This window comes from Bactrocera tryoni, chromosome 5, assembly GCF_016617805.1.
Source record: "Bactrocera tryoni isolate S06 chromosome 5, CSIRO_BtryS06_freeze2, whole genome shotgun sequence".
NCBI classification, from domain to species: domain Eukaryota; kingdom Metazoa; phylum Arthropoda; class Insecta; order Diptera; family Tephritidae; genus Bactrocera; species Bactrocera tryoni.
Genome location: NC_052503.1, coordinates 6,908,864 through 6,934,593, shown reverse-complemented (window position 1 = coordinate 6,934,593; position 25,730 = coordinate 6,908,864). Strand labels below are relative to the sequence as shown.

The following is a 25,730-nucleotide window of genomic DNA, read 5'->3' as shown; positions in this document are numbered from 1 at the left end:
AAGTATACATGGAGGTATGTGCTTATTTCACAAACCTCCACACATTTGTGCTCCATTGTTACCAAACTCATAATACGTTGTAGATGGACCAGCATGGAGCTCGTCTCGCCTTTTGTGGCTTCACAATTAACACTAAATTCGGATGGTGCACGCCTGCGCTGTTCGCAATCAAGCTGATGTGTGTGGTTATTGTCTGCTGCAGACACTGCCGCAAGCCATCCATCCTTAAATGCCTCCCATAGCTATATGCATCATTGAAAGTCCTGCTGGCGGCAGCAATAAACAGCAGCAACAACATACTTTCACCATCCCGGCTCGCAACCGGCGGCACTTTGTTCCCTCGCACTCACTGCACACTTTACTACTTACATATGTACACGCATATAAATTTAAAATATATGCATTTACCAGCCTCCACACCTTTATCCGGCCGTGTATTCGCACCACGCACGCCCAGTTTTAGCTCCTGAAGCACTGAATCGCCGCGAAGTGGGTCATGAGCTGCCAGGGCTTCGCTTAGCGTCGGCGTCTACATACGAGTATGACTAGCTGACTGCCTTGCGGCCTGCGAAATGAAGTGTCTAACAGGCTTTCGTAGGCAAATCCATTTTGTACGCAGCTGCTCTCGACCACTTTTAATTTTGCATCTACATCCAAGCATTTCCCACGAGAGTCGAACGAATGGAGCATACAACCGGATAAATTCATATTCAGCCAAATGGACTTCCATGTACACGCACATAGACGCAGGTACATACACTTTGGTATACAATAGATGGAGGTAGACGCAAACAAAGTTCACATTCGACTACACTTACATATGTACATACATATGTGTGTAGTTATGTGTATGATTTGTCGATGTGTGCCTAGAACATGGCGACTTCTGGAAAAACCGAAATTATTTAGTTTGGTATGTAAATATGTATTGCGTAAATATGCAAGCTTATAGCAGTTTATGGCTCTTAAATTTTCATATTTTATTTACTCGCGTGTTTATTAACACTGTGCAAAAAGTGCGTGCCTACATGCGGAAAAAGTTAAGTTCTGAATTTGGTTTACATTCTTGCTGGATGTCTCGTCCACCTTCTCCTTCAACTTTTGCTTTTGGCTTTAGCCACCACTTGGCAGTTCTATAATTTCAGGAACTCCGAACGGCTGAAAGTTTTTATTACAAAATTTCTTATAATAGAAATATATTTGGAGTGTGGAAACCCAGTACACATCTCTGACCTCAATGACAAATTTTTGAAAACTTTACGTTAAAGAATCCATTGATAAGAATAGCTCAAAACCCCTGTGTAAATCATATCAAGGGAATACAGGCATGCCCATAGACGGTAAAAGCTCTTCGTATTGGCTACTGAATGAAAGCTCTTTTTCTCGATCAAAGTAAGAGAATGTTCTTTTAAAGTGATCTCTCACATTGGTACAGTAATTCATTGTTATAATTAATTAATTTTTTTGTAAAGAACATGATAACCAGAACGTATTAAAAGTTGATTCAAATCATCTTTTTGTCCTTTTGCTTGTGCAATTTGTTGAGGCTACTCCTTCCCAATCAAAAGTGATACTTCTAGAAGTTCACAGCGCTATAGTCGAAAGAATGTAAGGAACTTTGGAGCAGATCTATTTACTAAATCCCAAAACCACTTGAAGAAAGCTGGTACTATACCATAATCGATGAAAAAAACCACTTTCATTGAGCAAATTATTGTGTGAGGCACAAGCCTCTGAAATCATATTTTTTACGAAATTTCCTAAAGCAAAGAGCGAGCACATACGGAATATTTAAACATGCAATTTAAGCTTTCTTCTTTAAAATTGCTAGGAATAAAATATGAGCTTTTATGCCGACTACAACAAACCAATAACTCTGAGCACAGTAAAATGAAAATTCCTGACCTTTATAAGTTTATATATTCACAATAAATGTGTTGATGTGTTTGTTTACATTGGAACAACAAAAAATCCAGAAATTGTTTGGTCTACGGTTAAATGATACATATTTCAAAAAAAATGTATTTAGCTATGCTAGTAGTCAGTAATGCATTGCCATTTTCACAGTGGATAAAAATATCGAACAGAGAATTCGTCTAAAATTTTGTATTTCTAACAAAATTTCGTGTGCGGATTCGTTGCGAATGTTGGAAAAGACTTACGGTGTTTCAGTTTTGTCAAAAACTCAAGCCTACGAGTGGTACAAAGACTTGAAAGACTATCGAGAGATCGTTAAAGACATGACTCGTTCTGGACGACCTTGGACCTCTTCAACTGATGAAAATAATAAAAAAGTGAAGGATACGGTGCTTGAGAATCGTCAGCCAAGTGTTAGAGAGATGGTAAGAGAGCTCGACATCTCTCGCGAGTAAGTTCGAATGATTTTAGTGGATGTTTTGGGTATGAAACGCGTTCTTGCTTGACTCGTTGCTACTGCCGATGAGATGGGTTTATTTGTTTGACATGAAATTATAGCATACAATCGTGGGAATGGAGGAAAAAATGAGCCGAAACCAAAAAAACCATGTCAAAGTCGACCAAAAATCAAAGTGATGCTCGTTGTTTTTTTCAATATTCGTGGTTCGGTGCATCATTAATTTTATTCAGAAGAACAGACATTCATTAAAGAGTTATATTCGGCCGTATGGAGGCGTTTGAATAAGAACGTCCGTCGAAAACGGCCGAAATTGTCTAAGAACAATCCAAAAATGCCATAATACCAACGAGTAACCACCGTATTCACCATATTTGGATCCGTGTGATTTTTCCTTGACACACAAACTGAAATTGGTGCTCCGTGGAACTCGTTTTCAATCGATCGAAGAGATACAACCGAATTCGTTGAAGGAGCTGGAGGCCATCCCAAAATATGCTTATGAAAAGTGTTTCGAGAACGGGAAAAATCGTTGGCATTAGTGTATTACAACTGGTGGGAATTACTTTGAAGGCAACAAAATAATTATTGAGGAATAACTAAATATTTTGCGTTTTCTTTACAATTTTCGGATACTTTTTTGTCATAATGTATGTGACATATATACGTATTTTTCACTAAACACTGTGGTTTATTCAACTTTTTTTGCATTTTCCTTTGCTCCTTTGCTGTTCTTGTTTCGCCGCCTGTGCAAAACGGGCAAAACAGCCAAACTTAATTCATTATGTTGCTCATTTCCACCATTTTGCATTATTAAATGCAATTTCTCCGAATCGCCAGCTGTTCCGCCATGGCTAAGCAACCACCCCACCGATACAAGAACACGCTGTGAGGCCCCGACGCGACGCTCATTTACTGCACAGCGGAGAGAGAGGGGGTGGACAGCTACTTGTTTATTTGCTGGCACTTGGAGTGTATGAATTATTCCATGAGTACTCGGCTGTCATTTAAAAGTAAATAATAATTTAGTTAATGCGAATGTTGATATAAAACTGCAAATTAACTTTTCAGGCGATAAAAATTGCGCGTTCTAATCGTGAATATAGCGCAGCGCAAATAATACATTCGTACCCCGCTCGACAATGAGTAGGTCCACGCGGCCTCTGTGCTGCCATTGAAAGTGTCCTTCGTGGCGTGGGTACTTGTGATTGTGCGAGTATTGCTATTTAATGATCTCACTCCGTGCACTGTCTGTCAATAGCGCTATTGAGTAATGAGCACTTCAGATACCCTCCTCCCCCAAACACACTCAAGCAGAGAATCGGCTCTGCAGTAAGTGGGTGGGGAGCGTGTGTTTTGCCTTCGCATACATTGATATTAATATTGTATAAATTTGAAATCAATTCATGTTTATGAGTAGGCAAATGCAGCCGCCTCTTCGCCGCACGAGTTATTGATTTTCTCGTGCAATTAAAATTTCAAATGCACGAGCCACTCTAATTGACGAGAGTTGCGCTGCTATGAGCGGCGAGTGACCCAGTTTGTAGAGTGCGTGTTCAGGATAATTAAAAATATTGCTTTTGTATTAAATGTTCATATTTATTTTTTTACACTTTGTCGCTTTTTCATTCGTTCATGATGGATTGACAGCAAACTGATGTTATTGTAAACAAATCGAGCAAGTCCGATGTAGTGATGACGGAGCTGTTATACACGTACAGCCAACTCAGAACTTGTTACTGGAACAATTACACACACTCACCTTAGGAAATTCAAAACAGTTCTAACAAAATAATTCTGTCAAATTGCTCAAATTTTTACTAATGTTTCTTTTGATATATGAAAATTCTAGACATTCCGAGAAAGAGTGGGATATTGGAAATGCGTTGAGTATGTCAACAAATGTTATGTATACGCCCCGCACGTACCTCAATTACCTTTCTTACAGTACACGCGAGAAATTAAAGATTTAACGCCACTTTTACAGGCATGTACTAGTATCCCAGATTTTGAAATGTCTGTGCATATGTAAATATATTCGGTAGTCGAAAAAGTATTTTCGTATTTCTAATCAAACTTCAACTTACTATTTTTTATATTTATAATGAACTTTAGTGAACTAAATATGTACCATTTTGTTCAACCGCTTTTTGCCACTTTTCCACTAGAGACATTATGCCACCAGTGTAAATCTTTTCTGGTTTCTCGGCGAAAAACTGCGACAAGTAATTTTCACAGGCTTCTCTTAAGGCCAACTTTACTCCATTAATGGAGTTTTGCATTGACCGAAACAAATATTAGTCCGATTATGCAAGATCAAGGCTTTATGGTGGAGGCATCAAAACTTTCCTGCCAAGCTCTCCCAGTTTTCGCCGAGACATCAAAGATGTGTGTGGTCTAGGGTTGTCCTGATGGAAGACTGCTTGCTTCGATCTCTTTAACTGTTGACAGTAAAATGTAGAATCAATCGTTCGAACAGGTTGGAGCAGCTCCTACTGGATGATTCCTTTCCAATCCCACCAAACACTCAGCATAACCTTTCGAGGCATCAACCTGGCTTTGCGACCATTTTTTGAGTTTCACCACGCTTGGACCATGATCTTTTTCTCACATTATTGTCGTATTTGATCCCCTGTTCGTCTCCTGTTACCAGTCGCTTCAGAAATGGTTCGATTTCATTTCATTTCAACAAAGAATCGCGGATGTTAATTCGGTCCATTAAATTTTTCACATACAATTCCTGTGGTACCCAAACATCGAGCTTCTTTTTGTAGCCAGCATTTTTTAAATGGTTCAAAACCGATTGATGATGAATGTTAAGTTCCTTAACGATGTTTCCATAATTTCATCGACTTTTTCAAAGATAGGTCGACCAGAGCGAGGTTCACATCGAAATTTCCAGAACGCAGCGAGCGAACCATTGTTGTGCTACACGAACCGATACAGCATCGTCTCCGTAAACTTCAGAAATTTCATTGATGGCTTGCGTGGCATTTTTCACTTTTTTATACAAAAATTTCAAAATAAAGCGAATTTCTTCATTATTTTCACTCATTTTTGATTTTTGAACAGCTGTTACTTTTTTTCAACTTCGCCGAATTAAATTTTTTTTTGGTTAAATAAAGCTCAAAATCTCACCTTTCCAACACTATATAGTATGACACAATGTGATTGGTAGCGCTGGAGATATACGACTGCAACGGCATCCATTGACAAATACGAAAAGACTTTTTCGACTACCCAATATTTTCTTGTGTATGTTCTCTATCGTCAGTGGCGTAGCTAGAGGGGGGCGAAGGGGGCCGTCGCCCCGGGCGCAACGTCTTGGGGGCGGCAAAACGATCTTCGCTGTTTTTAAAACTCCAATTCGGGCAAAAATTCCTGCAAATTGTGTCAAAAGTGTACAAGATATAGGGCGAAAATAGGTTCTTTTATGGCTTTTAATAAGATGTCTTGTAAATTTACTATCAATTTCCTCAAAAACCGTATTGTGAGAATTTTGGATTTTCAGACTTTGCGTGGCTTCTAGTTCCTAAATTTTATATCCTTAATATTGAAGATATTTTGTGGGGGCGGCAGAAGGTCCTTGCCCCCGGGCGCCCGAAAATGTAGCTACGCCACTGTCTATCGTAAAATATGCCTTTGAAAATGTGATAATCTTTTCTCTTGTATGAGCCAAAGAACGCTTCGGAGTTGGTATGATGAATTTTCGACAGCTTAACTAAATCAATATAATTACTCAGTTAGTGGGGCAGCAAAGGTACAGCAAAGGCAAAAGCTTAATTGAAACGAATCGCTCAGGCATATGAATGTAATCAACTTAAATTTAGCACGAAGCTGTTAGAGCTCAAAGTAAAAAAAAAACATATAAAAAATTTTAATTTTTTGTGAGTATATCTATATGACTAGGTGTAGTTTGTGATTTAGTATAGTAAGCAAATAAATGTGATTAAATTCGTACACTCTTATCTTTCAGCAAACTGATTTGTATAAAAAATAACATATTTATTCTACATAAGACCACAAAAACCTCTGATCCGAATGTGATATGCGCATATGATGAAATTTATATTTAAACACACACATTCATTTCAACAATTTCAGTATTTTATCTGAATTTAATTTAAATCCTAGCATTTTGTCAATTTTAATCCACATGAAATTTTAATCGAGAAACATAAAAAAGTCCTGTAATCAAATATATTTGCAACAAGCTTTATAGGCGCCCATAACTCAACTGGAAATTCGTCAATGGCATTACATATGGCAACCAAAATTTGGCGCAGCATTAATGAGAATTTCCGCTTCAGCAATTTAAGCTACAACGCAATGCGCGCTTAACCATTCACAAAAACGTTGCCACGAGCACATTACATTTAAGCACTGATGGGCTCACACTTAATCAAAAGGCCAACAAAGCATCAATTAAATTCAAATAAATAACACCAGCAGCGACAGCAGCAGAAGCTCCGCGCTTCCGACAAAATTAAATATGAATGGGAGAATCGCAATGGCGTATGCAGAAGAGGTCACGCAGAGGCACGCACAAACAGAAAATACCATCGCACACACACACACACACATAAACGTGTATGTGTCTCGCGGTGAGTGTATGCGAGCTCATGAAAATGTGATGCTGGCACATAATTTAGTTTATTGATCGCCGGTCGGAATTCAAGACATTTCTACATATGTACTAGCTTCGTGGTACGTGCGAAAATTCGGCAAAAGCAAAAAGCGGGAGTCACGAGCTTCTTGAGTTATAAATATTTTAACACCCTAAAGCACCGTTATTTATGCCGAGGTGCATTGTTATACTCTTGCAACATGTTGCTATAGAGTGTAATTGTTTTGTTCACCTAACGGTTTTACGTATCACCTAAAACTAAACGAGATAGATATAGTCCTATATACTTATACATATGTATATATAAGAGATCAGAATAATGAGACGAATTGAAATCCGGGTGACTGTCCGTCAATTTGCCCGTCCGTCCGTGCAAGCTGTAACTTGACTAAAAATTAAGATACCTTGATGAAACTTAGAAATCGGACTACAACCACGCCTACTTCCCATATACCACAACTTTAAATTCTTTTACTTTCCAGTACACAAATTAAGAAGCAATTGAAATGACGGAATAAAACACGAATAATGGTTATGACAAAAATTGTCGGCACAACAACTGTTCAAGCCCCAGATTTGGTGGCACAGCCAAATATGTGGACCCTAGTATCTATAGTTAACCTTTGACCTGAAAATATCTTTTCCTGATAATAGTATTTTTGTCTGTCAAAGATCGGTTAAATCGGGTCAATACTTCCCTGAGCCCCATTTACCTAATATAAAGATTTTCGAAGTTCCCGGTGACTTATATGTGGTTATCTCAACGAAAATGAGAGAGCTTGTTTTACTCATAACAGCTTATCTCTGTGCCTAAAATAGATAAAATTGGGCGAAAAACTTGACCTAGCCCCATATATGTAACGTATATCAGGATTTTTGAATATCCGGCTGACTTTACGCCATGTGATTGGTGATAGTATGGGAGGTACTTTATTAAACCCAGGGACATTTTTTAGTATGTAGTATGTTAATAGTTTGTGGTATTGGCAAAAATAGTTGAAATCGGGTCAACACTATCCCCAACTCCCATATAATGATTTTCGTTTTTCTAACAAACCTTATGTCGAATATGTCAGTCAGTCTATGAATTATACAGGGTGCCTTCCAAAGTAAACAGGACTTAAAAAAAAACAGAATAAATGGTTTTTTCGGCAAAATCAGTTTAATTTATTCAAAATAGTCTCCTTCTGCTTCAATACAGCTTTTTGCACGGTCCAAGAGCATGTCGAACGTGTGTTTTAGCTCGTTGGCCGGTATAGCCGCCAGTATGCCGGTGCAAGCCTTTTGAATGTCCTTTACGTCTGCATAACGCTTTCCTTTCATGAGCAAATGCATTTTTCCAAAAGGAAGAAGCCGCACGGTGCCACATCAGGTGAATACGGGGAGTGGTTAATGGTAAAAATTTGATTTTTGGTCAAATAATCCTTCTTCGAATGTTGGATTCTGAGCAATTTTTGGTCGTCAGTCAATTTCTGCGAAACGAACCCTGCACACACCTTTCTTAAGCCCAAATGTTCAATCAAAATGCGTTAAATCCATGTTTTGGAGATGTTCAATTCCATTTCCATGAATTTCAATGATGATTTCGGCTGATTTTTAATGGTAGAATTTCGATAGAATTTCCAGTGATCACGGATTTTGATTGGCCGTCATTTATGTTCTCACGACCACTTTGAAAACGTTGAAACCACTCGTGCACTCTGCTGCGGGATAGGCAATCATCGCCATAAACTTGTTTCATCAATTGAAACGTTTTGTCAAAAGTTTTACCAATTTTAAAACAAAATTTAATGTTGGCCCTTTGTTCGAAGCACACAAACATACTGACACTTTAAACGCAATAACTTTACTTCCAATCAATGAAATGTCTTGAAATTCTCACTGGACAATCGATAAACAGCAGATTCTAACGCACTAGTCGACATATAGATGGCGCGACCAGGGGGCGCTAGATTTAAAAAGTCCTGCTTACTTTGGAACGCACCTTGTATATATTATATATATATATATATATATATAGTTGCTTAGATTCCGTTCCTCTGGTTGACGTTTTACACCTTAAGGTATTTCCATGGCTGTGATCCTTGCAAGTTGAAAGAGTATAAAATGTTAGGTTGCACTCGATCTTTTCTCTTCCTTACTTGTTTTAACTAGAGATGACTTCGTTAATATACGCTGTTCAAGGTATAAAGCGTATTTTTGCATTAATTAAGTTAGAAGAGCCCAAAATTTCATGGACTTGGGAGTGACTTCAAGTTTGAGTTAGTGCTTTAACTCGACAATAATAAAATTTTTTAATTATCGTGAAATTTATTGTAAAGGTCCTCTTTAAGACCTTGACACTAAAAAAGATGATACTCAAATAATAAAAACATTTTTCGAGATTCGAACCACCATCATTTCAAACCACTGAAATCCCGAACTTCCCAAATATCTCACTGAAATTGAAGAATGCTTAATATAAGTCTAAATTTGCCAGCGTTTATCTCTATACATCGCACAAATCCATTCTAGAAACCCCACAAACAACGCGCACCATGAAAAACCGAATCGACCACGGTGGATCACCATGCCACGCCATGAATCAAATAGTCACACAGCAAGTGCCATCGGTCCAAACAAATGCCTTGAGCACACACAAATATTATGAAAAGCGCCAAAATTCAGCAGCGTCTAATAAATGCATAAGAATCTCTACTTTCTTGACTTTCTCGACTTTGCTGGCGAAGAAGCAAGCAGAAGAAGTCAGCGAAGAAAAATTACATTCAACGTGGTTGAGAATAGCTGCCATTTATTTGCGGAATTCATAAAGAAAACTGTGTTCATTTATGTGAGTGCCTGCGCCTGCCACTTCTACAATGCTTCGGAGTGCGCGTCTTCAATGCCACTATCGCCGGCATCGACGGCTCGAGCCGTAAAGACTGAGAAATGACAGCGCGTTTATACAACGGCCTTAACTATTCACCAACTTTCTTGAGTTGGCAGCGGAAATGCACGCCACACCAACCCCTCCCCCTGGGACGCGCGCGACTCTTGGCGCATATCACACATTCATAAGTCGCCAGCCTAAAGAATTTTTTCAATCAACACACTCGACGACTGACAGCCAACAATCCATTGCCAATAACATCGAGTTGGCCCAGGGGGCTGAGCAATGGAGCTGTCGAGCTGCAGCGGCTGGCGGAAGTTGGCGAGGCAGTGCATTGAACTGACAAATATGCGGGCTCACGCACACCAACATTCATATATATGTGTACATGTATTCATAAATATGTATATATACTACTATATACGGTATATGGTGAGCTTGTGGCTGCCGAGCGCTCGGAGGACGCACGCAAAGAATCTATATGTACATATGTATATACAAAACCCTTATCGAATTTCTTATAAGCAGAAAATGCTGCGCTTTCCTGCCTCCCTGCTGCCACCAACGGCCTAGGAACTACACATAATGCAACTGCCAGCATCATAAATGCCTAACGGTTTTTGCCTCGGCGAATTTTCCACTTTTAATCCATAAGCTGGTTTTTCAAACACAACCAATCTTTACAACAACACCAAAACAACAAACACCAAACGGCACTACAGAAAACTATCAACCATGATGACAGCAACAGCAGCAACAACAACAGAACCCACTCAAAGACACTAACAAAAGTCTGAAAGTGACAAATACCGCCCGGCAGGGCGTGGTGGAGTGTGAAGCGTGCCGTATTTGTGCTTCGCCCCACCTCCCCACCAAAATTGTGTGTTTAGTTTGTATTTATTAACCATCTAGAAATTGCTAGCAGCCACAATCTGGTGGCAACGCTTGCTATTCGCCACAGTGCGGAGCGTGAAACGTGAATTGGCAGCGATGGCAGTGCGCCAAGAGGCCACAAAGCAACGCTAAGAAAACGCCAGCTTGCTAAGATAACCTCTTGACGGCATACAAACAAATATGCGCACACACACACACAAACGAAACACACACATAAACGCTTGGATAGGAAATTTTCGAGCAAAGCAGCGACGTGCTGCTCCCGTTCATTACACTGCCTCCCGCTCTCTCTTCGCTTTTCCGCAGTCGCTTTGTGTCCTGCCGGCATTGTTGCTGGCATCTGAGTTTGTCTTTTAAATTAACATTGTGTAATTTAGTTGAAAATGTAAGTGTTTTATGCTAATAAGGCGAGATTCCCACAATCACAGCTAAGAAATGTGCCTGATGGGGAATTCGGTTCAGCAAGTCAAGGCGATGAGGCTTGCTTGTGCACGCTGTTATGAGCTTGTTTTCGCATGTCATTTACTTTCATTTCATTGCTTTGACAAATTGCAATGACAAGTGTAAATATTTCCCATTCTCCTTTCATCCTCTTTTCTATACAATTTGCATGTGGAAGATTTGCCACAATGAGATGATTTATTATTATTACTATTATGCTTAGACTAAGTAAATGTGGTTGTAAGCAGAGATTTGCCTGAGGCAAGTTGTGTGCTCTTGAAGTGGCCAGGCAACTTTTTTAGCAGAGGAGAGGGGAAAGTAGTTGATCAATTTATAAATAGCAAATATTTTGTATGCACACAAAGTTCGAAAATAGTTAATTTCTTGTCTTGGAAGTAAAACACCTTGAAGGCATTGCTGATCCTGTAAAAATTTAGAAGTCATACGTCAAAGATTTTTCTTTGTTCCAGTGTGGTTTGAAATTTAGAGGGGTTGACTAAAACAAGAGCCGGAATGTAACGCTCAAAATCAGCTCTGCTGCTAAACTACTTAAACTAGTTGGACTTTTCGAAAAGTTAAAGCATTTGATATATGTTACCCTATAATTGTATATTTGAATTCTAGTTCCATCCGGCAGATTATGGATAATTTTTGGACCATAAATCCTCCGTAGAACCTTTCTCTTGAAAACTCGTACCGCTGACTTATCAGACACCATATAGCAGGACGGTGGTGATGCATGACTCATAGAATTTGGTCCTTGTTCGTCAAGAGAGGATTTTACTTCTAAATCGCCCACTCACTCCGAAGTAGCGCATGTTGGCAAGAGTTAATCTGTGTCGAAGGGATCAGAGACTCGCTGCGTATGGCACAGCGCGGGATCTTTAAGAAGAACTCCAACGGCGGCTCTTGAACTGGTACTAAACCTGCCACCTATACTTGTAGACCTCTTCGCTGGTAACTGCGGACCAAAATCGGCTGGACGACTACTAGCTGCAGGGGAATTTACAGATAGGACCTTCGAATATAGCTCAATGGGTAATGGCGGTTGGGCAAACACCGCCTACATGACACAACTTTTCAACTGGGAAAGAAGGTTCAAAATAAGCATAAGAAAAGATGGCTGGCGTAAAGGTATGTATGTTAGCTACGCGCAACACTCTAAACATCTATACTGTTGGCTCGAAAATGTAGAATGTAGTTGGTGCGTGGATAAACTGTCCAGAGTTAACATCCATAAGGCAACAAGTTACCGGACCACTGTAGTATATTACAACCTGAGGTCTTTGCTATTGGGAAAACCGCGGAGCTGTAACCTCATACTGCATATCGGCCAGAAGTGTTTTGAGAACCAGGGCGGCAGTGGAAAGTGTTGCCAGATGTAAGCAACTTCACTTCTACTGGGTGTCAGATCACAAAGGAATCGCGGGCAATGAAATAGTGGACGAGATTGCCAAGAATGGTGTGCGGCTACAGCGAAACAGCGAAAAACGTGATAAACATTAGAAAACCCTTGTATTGTCTATGCGACGATCTGGACAAAAACATGGGAAAGAAAATCAAAACATAATGGAACGAGCTACCTGGGTTCAAGACTGCAAAAGTCATGTGCAAAACGGTAGATCGAAAGTACACAAAACTTCGATTGGCACTCTGACTACTCTGCTTGGACTTAGCAAATGAACTCCATCTGGTATCACAAAGGACTAAATTGGTCTATGCGTGGCTTATTGCCTACCAGTTTAATCTACCTTGTTTTGTGTTGGATTTCGAGGCTGATGTTGTTGTTGGTGTTATTGCTGGTTTTAAGATAGACGAAATTATCTACAACTTCAAAGACTCGCACCGTTAAATTTAAAATCGCGGGTAAACCGCATCGACAATTATTTTTTTCTCAACCTCTTTTCATGTCTGCAATTTGATATCTATTCGTCAAATGTTGTGTGTTTTGGCAACTGTTTGTTTACAACACGAACACTTGGGCTGACGATGCGGATTCTTCGGTTTCGAATACAACTACAGGGAGCCAATCAGATTCAAATATTTAAGTGAGGGTCTACCTTTGGCACGCTTCATAGCAAAACATTATCCAAAATGTGTTACGACAATCCATGAGAGATGTTGAAAACTCTCTGATGTAGACACGCACTATTTCAAGGCACTTTTTTATATGGGACAATATACGCTGTTATTGGTTGGCAAAAAGTACGTTTTCGATGACTTCACTACATTCACTGATGGAAAATATGTTGTAAAAATGTAGGAAATTGCATCGATTGGGCTTGGGCGTTGCGTTTATGTGGACCAGACCAAGACAAATTTGAACTTGAGTATATAATTGCTCACTCCTTGAAATTCTTTACTTAAACGTTAACAAAAATTAAGTTCATGATGCGTAAGTCTCCAGAACTGGGGAAATTTTAATAATCTTTCTTTGGAAAAGAATTGATTTCAAATTATAAACAACTTCAAGATTATTATTGGTGGCCACTAGCTTTCTCAAACGCGACATTTAATTTTCGAAAGTTTGACTTACGCATACAGAATTCACTTCCCTACAGAAAATATCAGAAAACTTCGACTTTTTTAAGCAAATTATTTTTAAAGCGAGCAGTTATCTAAATATTTATACGATTTAGCTCGGAAAGACTTCGAAAATCAAAAGATAATATACAATAATAACAAACAAATAGTGACAATCAATTTAACGTCCTCCTTGACCCCACTCAATAGAGCGGCGTATCGTTTACCATATTATCTACATATAACCAGCCTTCTACCGCAGCCCTTTAAAAAAGCCTTCTCCCTTGTATTTTTTATTAGAAGGCTCATAAAATTAACTGCTGACCGTTATGAAATTTTCACTCGCTCGTAACTAACTTTTTGTGTACTTTAAAATTTATGTGAGAAAAATGGCAAATATACAAGCAATTAACCCATTGCCTTCGGCCAAAGCATGCTTTATGCCAAAATTACAAGCCCACTCTCACTAATCAAACCCATTTGCAAGTCACAAGCATTTCAGCGTCCTGCCTCAACATGAGTGTGCACGTGTGTGTGCGGCGCATGCTTTGTGTTTTTCGGTTTACGTGCTGGAAATGCTTTGCATACGTGAAGCGTCTGCCGACAAGTACGAGTACAAACTCCCTGAGATACTTTTGCTTGAATGCAAATACTTCTCCACAAGCTTCTACATATGTGCGAGTGTTTATGTATTTGTGTTTGCTCTTCAGCGAACTTTACCATACAGAAAGCAGAGCGGGGCTCATGCTGTAAAGATCTTTTTATTTGATATGGAAACTATTTCTCTGAAACCGCTTCTATCAACTGGACCCTAGTAGCCGGCAGTAGTTGAAAAAAATAAGCAATTATATTTTTATAACAAAATGTGAGCTTTACGAGTATTTGTGAATTTCGTTGAGTCGCATCGTGAAACTCAAATTCTTTACTAGTATAAAACCAGTTGAGTTTTAAGCAAACAAAATTCTCTGCTGGGTTCATGGCGCGGCATGGAATTGCTGGGGGCCGTCTCCTCATTGTTGATTCCGTTGCAAACACAAGCACCAAAAACACTTGTTGTGTGCATACATTAGCACACATGCACTTGCAAGCTCGTACACATGTACTACATGCTTCTATGTACTCCAATAAGTGGTGCTTGTAAGTTTTGCAAATTTGGTAATATGAACTTCGCAACGGTTTATTAATACGAAAGCAATTTCTATTTAATCCATGCTAGGCGTTGAATTTTTAATACTTTTTAGACGAAATAGTGAACATTTTTTGAGTTATGGTTATAACTTCACGAACATAGATGTATTATTAAGAGGCGATTAAACTAAGACAAGTTTCTGAATTTTCAAGGCAGTAATATTCATAAGTGAGCATATTAGTTAACAACGGCTTTAACAGTCTTAAAGTATTCATAAAAATATTCTCCTTTTTTTTCAGATGTTCTATATTTTTAAAAAGTGCTTATCATTTCTAATTTTTTAGTTAAATTATTCCAACTTGTAATAAACTATTAACATTTGAAATTAGACTCTTATCTTATCACTTTTCTGGTGAGCGAACATAAATTTTTATGGCGGCAGGTATTATTTTGCCAATTCTCAGGTTCAAAAACTAATAGCTTCTGCATATTAAAATAATCAACTTACTTCTACAGCTTTTTACCATCGTTCATAACCTTAACTTTATAAAATTTGTATTTTGTATTATCCACATTGTACATTGGCTTCTATATATGTGTATTGTCACCGACAACAGGAATAATCATATACCAAACACCAGTGCGTATGAGTGATATTTATATGCCGACAATGTAGTCACCAGACGCTTGAACTGAAAATTCGATTTTGCTCTCTAGCATATTTTCAATTTTCGATATTTCTAATATCCACATTATAAATTTAAAAATTAATATACTGAGGCAACGTTGTTGTGCTACTCTTTTTTAGTTCCTAATTAATTTATATATTGTAGATATTAAAGAAATTTAAAGAAAGGTGCCGACCTTACTTAACTTAATGTATCGTCGCCTTTTATGAGTTTTTATAAGCTCCTACAACAATGTAATATACATATATAGAAATATTGATCAAAGTTCTTGTATTGCTTTCAGGTTTAACAAGCTATCCATGCTGGCTCAAGGCATTAAATCCGCTCATAAGTCAGAAAAAATAGTTTTTTATTACGTTTATATAGGCATTTTATTTATTCACAAAATAAAATTTAAAATGTTTTCATAATTCGATAGCTTAGATACTCCAAACTGTCTTACTAAAAGTATTTTTTTTTTTAATTCAAGTTATTTTCGAAGTTTTTTCCGTTTTAGTGTCGTGGATCGGTTTGAGCTGTGGACGAAACTTAAAACGCTTTTTTCTCTAAACTATTTTTTTGATGCGGTCGCCATAATACCTCAAGAATCATATCTCTCTTTCCCAAGAATATGAAGATGATGATATATTTTGATATTTGGGAAAAATCCGATAAACTTGTGAAAAAATCGACTTTTATTTTTAGATAGCCGCCATTTTCTAAAAAAAATTCGGCATTGTGATAGCGAAATTCGTACTAATTACAATAGTCCTTCATTGTTTTTTTTTTTTTTTGCCTATGACCACACGAGTATAAATCAAAGCGACGAGAATTTTTAACCTTCTTTACTTCAAGGACGCATAGCTAATGCAATTTTTTGTAAACTTTTGCAAATTGTTGCTACAGAGTTTAATAGTTTTGTGCACTAACCGGTTGTATGTAACACCCAAAACTAATCGAGATAGATATAGGGTTATGTATGTAAATAAATGCTCAGCATGTCGATGCTCTGTCTGTCCGTCCGTCCGTCCGTCCGTGCAAGTTGTAACTTGCGTAAAAATTGAGATATATTGATGAAACTTGATACACATGTTCCCTGGCAAAAGAATTATGAGTTCGTAAGTGGCCCTCTAATAAGTTTATTGTACCACTAAGGCTACAACCACCAAGTTCATCTAACGCAAATACTATTATTAGAAATCCTACCGACAGTGTAAAAATGGATGAAATTGGATGATGACCCAGCTCACGCCCATATAACATTACTGTTAAAAACTACTTAAAGCGCGCTAAATCAATAACTAAACACGTCAAATACATTAAACTTTACCCCTGAGATGGTATGAGATAGCTTTGTCGAAGCCGAGTAAAAAATTGGTCTAGGGGATGGAACAGAACAGTTGTGGTGAAATCACCGATTTCGGGACCCGTTCGGCGGATTTCAACCAAATTTGGTACGTGGCATTCCTCTGATATTCCCATAAAAGAGTGTGAAAATAATAAATCGAACTAAAACCACGCCTTAAATTTCATTTGAAACTTTCACTTTCCAGTAATCAACCAAATCAACATAATTTTCGTTTTTCTAACAAACCTTATGCCGACTACTCGCTCAGTGTATGTCGTTGTATATAGTATATGTATGTATATATAAAATTTGTTGGAATTCGTTGACGTTTTCACCTCAAAGTATTTCCGTGGCTTTGTAAGAGTAAGAAATGTTCGGTTATACCCATACATAGCTCTTCCTTATATTTTAAATTAATTTGTACTCTTCAGATGTAAATTAAAATATATAAAAATGTATGGTAAAGGAATTAATTTTTTTTTAACAATTACCAAAAAATACTCAAAATTCGGTCCTATAGACTAGAAAATCCCTTTAATGCGCAGTCGTGTTTTGTGAAACAAATTTACTGTTAAAATAAAAAAATCGATATTATTAACAGAACTATTTCCTCGATAATTAGCTTAGATCGCTTGGTCCAGGCGTTTAGATAACTTTGCTTCAACAACTCTCAAACAAAGTTTTGGTACAAATGAGATATAATTTTTGGGAGCTGAAACTATTAGCGTCCAATTTACGAAAATTACTTACAAAACTATATACATATATGTGATACGTATACAAGTGGAGTTTATGTTTGACCTTTAGCAATCATAGCTTCAACGCTTTATAGACTTAAACTTGCTTCACTTCCACAAAAAACACGAACTTTTAGCTTCCCACTCTTACAATTCCAACTCTTTCCATGCAATGATAAATCGACACGAAGTATTGCACCCAAATATATGTATAAGAATCGATAAATTTACATTCCCGATAAATCATGACATTTCTTATTATCTAAGGGACTAATTAATATTAGCACTAATGGAAAGCATAAGAATTTAATTATATTGTCCAATTACGGTATATATGTACGTATATACACAAAATATATAGCTAAAATTTCAATTGTTTTCCTGCTAAAAATTATGGGATACAAAACAAAAAGGGGGTTACCACTTTACGAAAAAGTGGGTACTTACAAGGAGATTTATTCAGTACTGCAATAAAGAAAAAAATTAAGCTAAAGCAATCATTGCACTCCATAAAGCTAAATTCAACTCATACAAGTCAGATAAATAGTTAACACTAGATAGATACATACATATCGTCACCTAAAATGCAAAACAACGTATCATTAAAAAAAAAATTGCTGTCAGATAAAATAACCAATATATAACCATTTTATAACCAATACATAACCATTTTATAACCAAAACTCAAATTTTACTTCAATATGAGTGCATGATAACCAATATATAACCGTTTTATAACCAATTTATAACCAAACCCCAAATTTTGTTTCAATATGAGTGTATGATAACCAATATATAACCAATTTATAACCAATATATAATCGTTTTATAACCAATACATAACCATTTTATAACCAAAACTCAAATTTTGTTTCAATATGAGTGTATGATAACCAATATATAACCATTTTATAACCAAAACTCAAATTTTGTTTCAATATGAGTGCGTGATAACCAATATATAACCATTTTATAACCAAAACTCAAATTTTGTTTCAATATGAGTGCGTGATAACCAATATATAACCATTTTATAACCAAAACTCAAATTTTGTTTCAATATGAGTGTATGATAACCAATATATAACCGTTTTATAACCAATACATAACCATTTTATAACCAAAACTCAAATTTTGTTTCAATATGAGTGTATGATAACCAATATATAATCGTTTTATAACCAATATATAACCGTTTTATAACCAATACATAACCATTTTATAACCAAAACTCAAATTTTGTTTCAATGTGAGTGGTTTCTATTTTATTGGTTTACCTTCGCCTGAAAAGTGATGTTCGTTGTTTTACATTTTAGATGACGATATACAAACTACATACCATACATATAGGCTAAAGGGAGTCAGGGGATTCACAAGGCAATGGTAAGGAAGTACAATACTTAGTGTATTGTATAAAAGCATATTTGGTTTCACATTGACAATTAGGGATTATTTAAACTTGTTTAAATGAATATTAGACAGCAAAGTATTGAGAATTTAAGGATTTGAAAATATATATATAAATATATGTATATGTAAATATATGCAACCAAATTGGTTAGTATATAATAATGTATATTTTTATATGCTATATGTATAAATACTTTATAAAATCATGCTTTTCTAAATAAATAAATAATAACAATTAACTTTGTCTATGTACATATGAAGCTACAAGGTGCTTCAGTTATAGTTATTCCTTTAAATTTTATTTTTTTTCGTGCAAATTCATTAATCCAATTGAAGCACTCACCCACACGCCGTACTAAAATGGATAATTCCAACGCATGCACAACAACATTAACGCATCATTCATCAATTGTCGAATAATTTGCGTCATCATTGATTTCGTTGATGTTTAGAGCAATGATATATGTTGGAAAATCGCACAAAAATATGCACGATTTTTCAATGTAGGCATTTTTTGCGATGCGAATATTTGTCATAATTATTCCAATTTGCGGTTTTTGAGCATTCGCCAACGCCATTCGCACGCGTCGTTCCGCCATCAAAGGAAAAGTGGTGTAAAAATAAAAAATGGAAAGTACAAAAGGAGCATTTCAATTAATTTCGCAAAGCCTCATGCACCAGATGTGCAACACAAAAGGCAGCTGCAACAACAACTACACACACATACACATAAAAAAACGAGTTTCACATGCTCAATAGGCATACAACTACACTTGTGAATACGTGCTGTGCCTGTAGTCACTCACTAACACTCAGGCGCGCATGCAAATAGATGAGGGGGAACAAACAAATAAACAAACCAACAACAAACAACAAACAGCATTATGGCGTTACAAATCGACAAAAGTGAAATAAATGGGAATAAAAAGACAAAACCACACTATCAGCTAAAGAAATGCGCACGCACACACTCATATATGTATGTGCATGTATGTAAGTGTGTATAGAAATAAACTCATGTGTGCCTGCGCGCGTCAATGCACACACTATTTCACTATTTCCAGCAGCAGCAACGCCGTTATATGCATGAGCGCGCAAAGCGCCAACAATACAGCCGCCTCCGCAGCCACCTTCGGCGCCGCCAACATCACTTTTACTACGTTTTACTCTCCGCTTAGCCACCTTGGCGGATGTCGCCTTCAAGTCATGTGCGTATGCTCGGCTGCTGTACGCAAATAAGCACTTTAGGGTGATCCAAACAGCGCTCGGAAGTAGAATTGTTGTTTCTTCGTCTATGCGCATATTTATCACATATCGGAGGATAGGCTCGGAAATAGAAAACGCTGTGGAATAAATCGTTGAAGTCTCCGTCTTTAAGAATTAGATATACAGGCTTTGCCCGGAAAGTAATAGGACTGAGTCGAGTTAAAAAAATGTATTAAACCAATCGTTACGATTCTTTAAATCTTTCTCAGAAAGAGCTTATTTCTGCGTGGATACAGCGCTGCCAACGCGATTTGCAAGTATTGAAGGTGTCACGGAACGCATTCTCCGGAATAGCCTTGAGCGCCGAGGTGCATACTGCTAGGATCCCCTCTGTCATCTCAAATTGCTTGCCTTTCAGACCTTTTAGGCCTTTTCAGGCAAGGAAACGAAAAAAGTCCGGGAGGACCACATTTGGGCTGTAGGGCTGCTGTGGAAGCGTTGGGATAGCTGACTCTCCAGGTGTTCGGAGACAGCTGCCCACACGCTCCTTCGTTAGCTAGGAACGCCCTCTACTGAATCCAGTCGGTGCGCGTTCATTCCGAAGTACAGTCGTGACGGAAGAAAATCAGTCCTTTTACTTACGGACAAACCCTGTATCTGCAGTCTAAACTTGCAAAATGTCTTATGCGAGCACACCCTAATGCATGCACCTACAATTGATATTTTTTCTGTATTTACAAACAGTTAGTGGCTATAAACCGCGAAGAAGCATGCCGCGCATTTCAAGGATGTGCTAACGAAGAGCATAAAAAACTCGTACAAACAATCGAGTGGAATACAACCGCAGCCACAGGCTTAGCCACAGAAGCAAGACCATGGAGAAATATTTCAATTAATTTTTTGCGAATGTACAGCCATAGGTCCGCATATTATGGAGGGCCTTGAAAGTGCGCACGCACACATGATAACATATGTATATGGAAAGGTGACCAAAAAAGAAGCTAAACATGCAGAATGAAACTCGGGTTCTTAAGTATAGTATATACTTTTAACTTTCGAGTCGGTGCATTAACATGATTGCCTTCGGCTCTGATTTTTTGACATCCATAAATCCTGTCCAAATTAACTTTCCGCCAGGCGCGATCTTAAACTTATATAAAGCCTTAGATCACTGGTGAAGTATAGCGGGTCTTGGTGGTCAAATAAGAACTGGTAAGATTTCTGCAAATTTGTGTTTTGAGTCTGAGACCCTCTCCGTAATAACTTCATTCACTTCAAGGGTTTGAGGTTATGTCGGAATTTTGCCTTTGAACTCCGACCACATCGGTCAAGAAAAGGAGTACAATTTTGGTGTCGGATATGTCGTGGTAGAGAGACTTTATTCAGTCTGCGGTAAGCAAGAATCGAACTTTTCGCAATTTTTCGTCTTGTCGCTATCTTTTCGACAGTCAACTGTATTTGCAAGTAAAAAATTAGTGTCTATTACATACAAACGGTAGATACAAACATCTGATTGTGAGACTCAAGTGTCACCGCTGAAACAGTAACCAAAAACATGTCGGCGGATATGAAACTGTGTCAACTTTTCAGCGCTGCCATGTTTTGGCGGATGTAGCAAGGATGGGCTAGGACAACACGACACACAACAAGCAGGTGGCAGGTGGCAGGTGGCAAGCGACGTGTATGACGGCAAACGGGCCGATCGGCTAAGCTAACTCGATAGAAAGCGACAGAAGGTGTAAGGCGTGCTAGACGGTGACGCGAGCTCTGATGAAATGTGTGGCGCTGTAGAGCTCGGTGGACGGACGCAACAAACAAGGCGCATGAAGAGCTTTCAATGTGATAAAGTGATGTCGGCGCTGGTGACGATGATGGCGAGACAAGATGCCAGTGAAAATTGTTCAAAGCAGATGGAAGCGCGCGTGTAAATGAATAGTTAGTTTGGAGCTCAACAGTCGCCAGAGCTGATGGATGACGCTTGACGCTGGGACGGGCGCTGTAAGTTGTGCACTGAGCAGCTGCGCTGACAGATGGACTACTGCAAAGACAAACACACATGGAAGGAATAACGGTGGGAACGGAAGGCAGGTTGGTACAAAGCTTATTTACTACACTTGCAACATGCTTTCTACATGCCTACAAACATACATATGTGCTTAGAGTGATGAGTAGCGGGTGATAGGTGAGGGTGAGGCTGTGACAGCATGCTCAACTTGAATGACACACTTACTTTTCATTATACGATTCCGGTATTCGTCGTCGCGTTGCATGGTTACACTGCCGCCGCCGTTTGAAACCATAGAGCTAACTTGTTCCATAGGTACTATATCCTGTGGAAGAGACAAGAGCAAACAACAACAAAATCAATTAAAGCCATGGCAGCACATTAATCAACAGAATTTTCGATAACAAGTCGGGTATCATGGTATTTTAATTGATTGGAAATCAATTTGACTTCAACGACTCGGTTTCTTAAGTACATATACACACATATGTAAACCGTTTTAGGTGATTTTTTACAGCCGTTATAAAGTAGTCTTGTGTCACAAGTTAGGGATTTTTAATTAAAAGCAGTTTGTTGGACTTTCTGCCACCGTAAGCATCTAGATGAGCCGAAGGTGACTGACTTCTTGCGCTCCTTTAGACTATGTAATGGTTGGAGAGTACTCGGTAGATAATTTTACAATCGAGCGAAAGCTAAATATTCCATCATATTATAATTAGTTGGTTGAATAGGAAATCCGTTTGAAAAATTTCCTATTAACACTATCAACTTACAAGGTTAGCAATGGCCACCAATCTAATGAAAACTAATGAAAAACTTTCTTTATAATTTCATTTTGTGTACTGGTCGGAATTTGAACTCCGAGTTCTTACTCAAATCAAAGCTTTTTTTAAGGAACAGTTCTTCAACTTATTGGGTAGTCAAAAAGTCTTTTCGTATTTCTAATCAAACTTCAACTCATTTTTTTTGTATTTATACCTATGTAATGAATTTTAATGAACCAAATATGTTCCATTTTGGTCGACCACTTTTTGTCAATTTTCCGTTAGAGACTTTATTCCACCAATGTAAAACTTTTCTGTTATCTCGGCGAAAAACTGCGACAAGTAATTTTCACAGGCCTTTTTTGAAGCCAACTTTACTCCATTAAGCGAGTTCTGCATTGACCGAAGCAAATAGAAGTCCGATGATGCAAGGTCAAGCTCTCCTAATTCTTGACGAATCATCAAAGATGTCTGTGGTCTAGCATTGTCCTGATGGAAGACGAAGCTCATTTCTATTGATCAGTTTTGGCCCTTTTTTCGATTGTTTGCTTCAATCTCAAAAGTTGATGAAAGTAAAATGTAGAATCAATCGTTCGACAAGGCTGAAAACACTAAACACTCAGCATAATCGATAAAAAGCGATATCATGGCTGCTTATGTGATGGTCATGATCAATCTTTTCCACAATTTCGTCGACTTTTCAACGATTGGTCGAGCAGAGCGAGGTGCATCTTTCACTTCGAAATTTCCAGAACGGAGCGAGCGAACCATTGTTGTGCTACACAAACTGATACAGCATCGTCTTCGTAAACTTCACAAATTTCATTGGTGACTTGCGTTCCATTCTTCGCTTTTTATACAAAAATTTCAAAATATAGCGAATTTCTTCATTATTTTTACTCATTTTTCAACAGCTGCAACTTTTTTTCAACTTCCCCGAGTTTATTTTTTTTCGGTACACTACATGGTATGATCAATATGATTGACAAAATACGAAAAGACTTTTTCCACTACATAACATTATAGACAGAAATACTAGTTTTGTAGGAGAATGCAACAAGCTTACATTTTCCTTCAAATAAATTTGTTTCCAAACAAACTAATAGTGACGAAGAAGCCTCCAAAAAAATTGTCTCTCATATAAAAATCTTGATCCAAGAAGTTATTCCGTATATACTTTAAAAAAATGTCATGCACGCTTTTCATTAAAAAACAATATAATTTCCATCCAGCCAGTCGCCTCCTGCTGCCTCTCGATAAAGAACTGTTAACCGAAAAGTAACTTCTCCCCGGAGACTTACAGTTTCATTAATCATCGCACAAACGCAGCATGCTATCAGACACAGAAGAGCTAAAGCCTCGAAATGGAAAATGTGTCGTGCCTTCAAGCAAAACGTTGATGTGATAAGCTCAACTGATTGCCTAAAAAAGCTCCCAAGCGGCTTTGAATTACAAAAACACTTTTTGCCATTTTTTTCGTTTGCGCACTCAGCTGGTCAATATTTTCTGCTTTTAGTGTGTTTAGGTGAGCTTGCGGTCCCTTGCTTCCCACAAGCTCAAGGTCACAATTAAAAGTTAAATAAAGAAAAAAATAAAAAGCGTTTGAAATGCAGTCTCCACCTCATTTTCTATAAAAATATGCAAAATTACACAAGTTTTGTTTACACACAAACACCACAAAAGCGAACCGCCAGCAACTGTCCTTGAAAAGCCTTTATCGTGGCGACCCACAAGGTACCTTAATTATTTAATAATGCCTAACTCACTTTCTTATAAACACTCATCGTTGACATTTCCTCAAGCTCGAGCACATAGACATTGCGTCTCTTCGGCATTTTCCACTGTGCCGTCGTGTAAGCGGCAGGCGACTGCTCTCCCGTACCGACTGGAGCTTTTCACGCGCACAAAATCTTGCAAATTGATAATAATCAAACGTGTCAATTAATTAACTGTACATTCATGCGAGCACACATTTTCTATGGAATTTGTTCGGCATTAAGACGCCAACGGGTCGGGTTTCACTAAACCGAGTGATTATTATTAGCTCGTGAGTGTCGAAGGTCTGGTGGGCGAGTACAAATATGAAGAGGTTGTTGTTATTTCCTATTTCCGTCACTCACTGCGCAGACAATGATTATATTAGTGGCTTGTGTCCTTCTGTGACTAAAATTGGCTAGCATGTTAACCCAGCCATGAATTTATTTGTCACAATTTGAGAGAGATAATCATTCTTTGGCGGTGAGACTAGTGCACGTATTCTCCCCCATGAAAAGGCGGCTAAGAAAACTGGTTAGCTATACAGAAATGAAAACGTACTTGTAGTTCATAAAAATACTTCTTCTCCTTTATTGGGGTAAACACCGCTTACGCGGTTATAACCGAGTTTACAACAGCGCGGCAGTTTTCCTTTTCGCAGTGTGACGCCAATGGCAGATTCCAAGTATAGCCAGGTCCTTATCGACCTTGTCTTTTCCAACGGAGTGGAGGTATTCCTCTTCCTTAGCTTCCTCCGACAGGTACTGTGTCGAATACTTTCAGAACTGGAGTGTGTTCATCCATACGGACGACATGGCCTAGTCAGCGTAGCTGCTGTTAAGAGACATGATCAATGTAAAGTCGTCGTATACCTCTTACAGCTCATCCTTCCATCGACTGCACTATTCGCCGTTGCCAATGCGCAAAGAGCCACACATCTTCCGCAGAATCTTTCTCTCGAAAACTCGTAACGTCGATTC

The 25,730-nt window shown here is 38.1% G+C and overlaps 1 protein-coding gene across 9 annotated transcripts in view; it reads right to left on the bottom strand.

The window, feature by feature from the left end:
• The window catches only part of LOC120778972 (band 7 protein AGAP004871), a 116,053-nt gene that overhangs the window by 73,626 nt on the left and 16,697 nt on the right, over positions 1-25,730 (bottom strand). For 3 of the 9 annotated variants that reach the window (XM_040111057.1, XM_040111050.1, XM_040111056.1), the window contains exons 2-3: positions 22,457-22,556; positions 19,364-19,375 (exon numbers count right to left, since the gene is read on the bottom strand). In XM_040111057.1, coding sequence (XP_039966991.1) covers positions 19,364-19,375; positions 22,457-22,544 — 100 coding nt within the window. In that variant the 5' untranslated portion in view covers positions 22,545-22,556. Of the gene's footprint in view, positions 1-18,057; positions 18,076-19,363; positions 19,376-22,456; positions 22,557-24,761; positions 24,857-25,730 lie in introns of those variants that run through there. The other 6 variants (XM_040111052.1, XM_040111048.1, XM_040111055.1 and 3 more) reach the window with 6 other exon arrangements.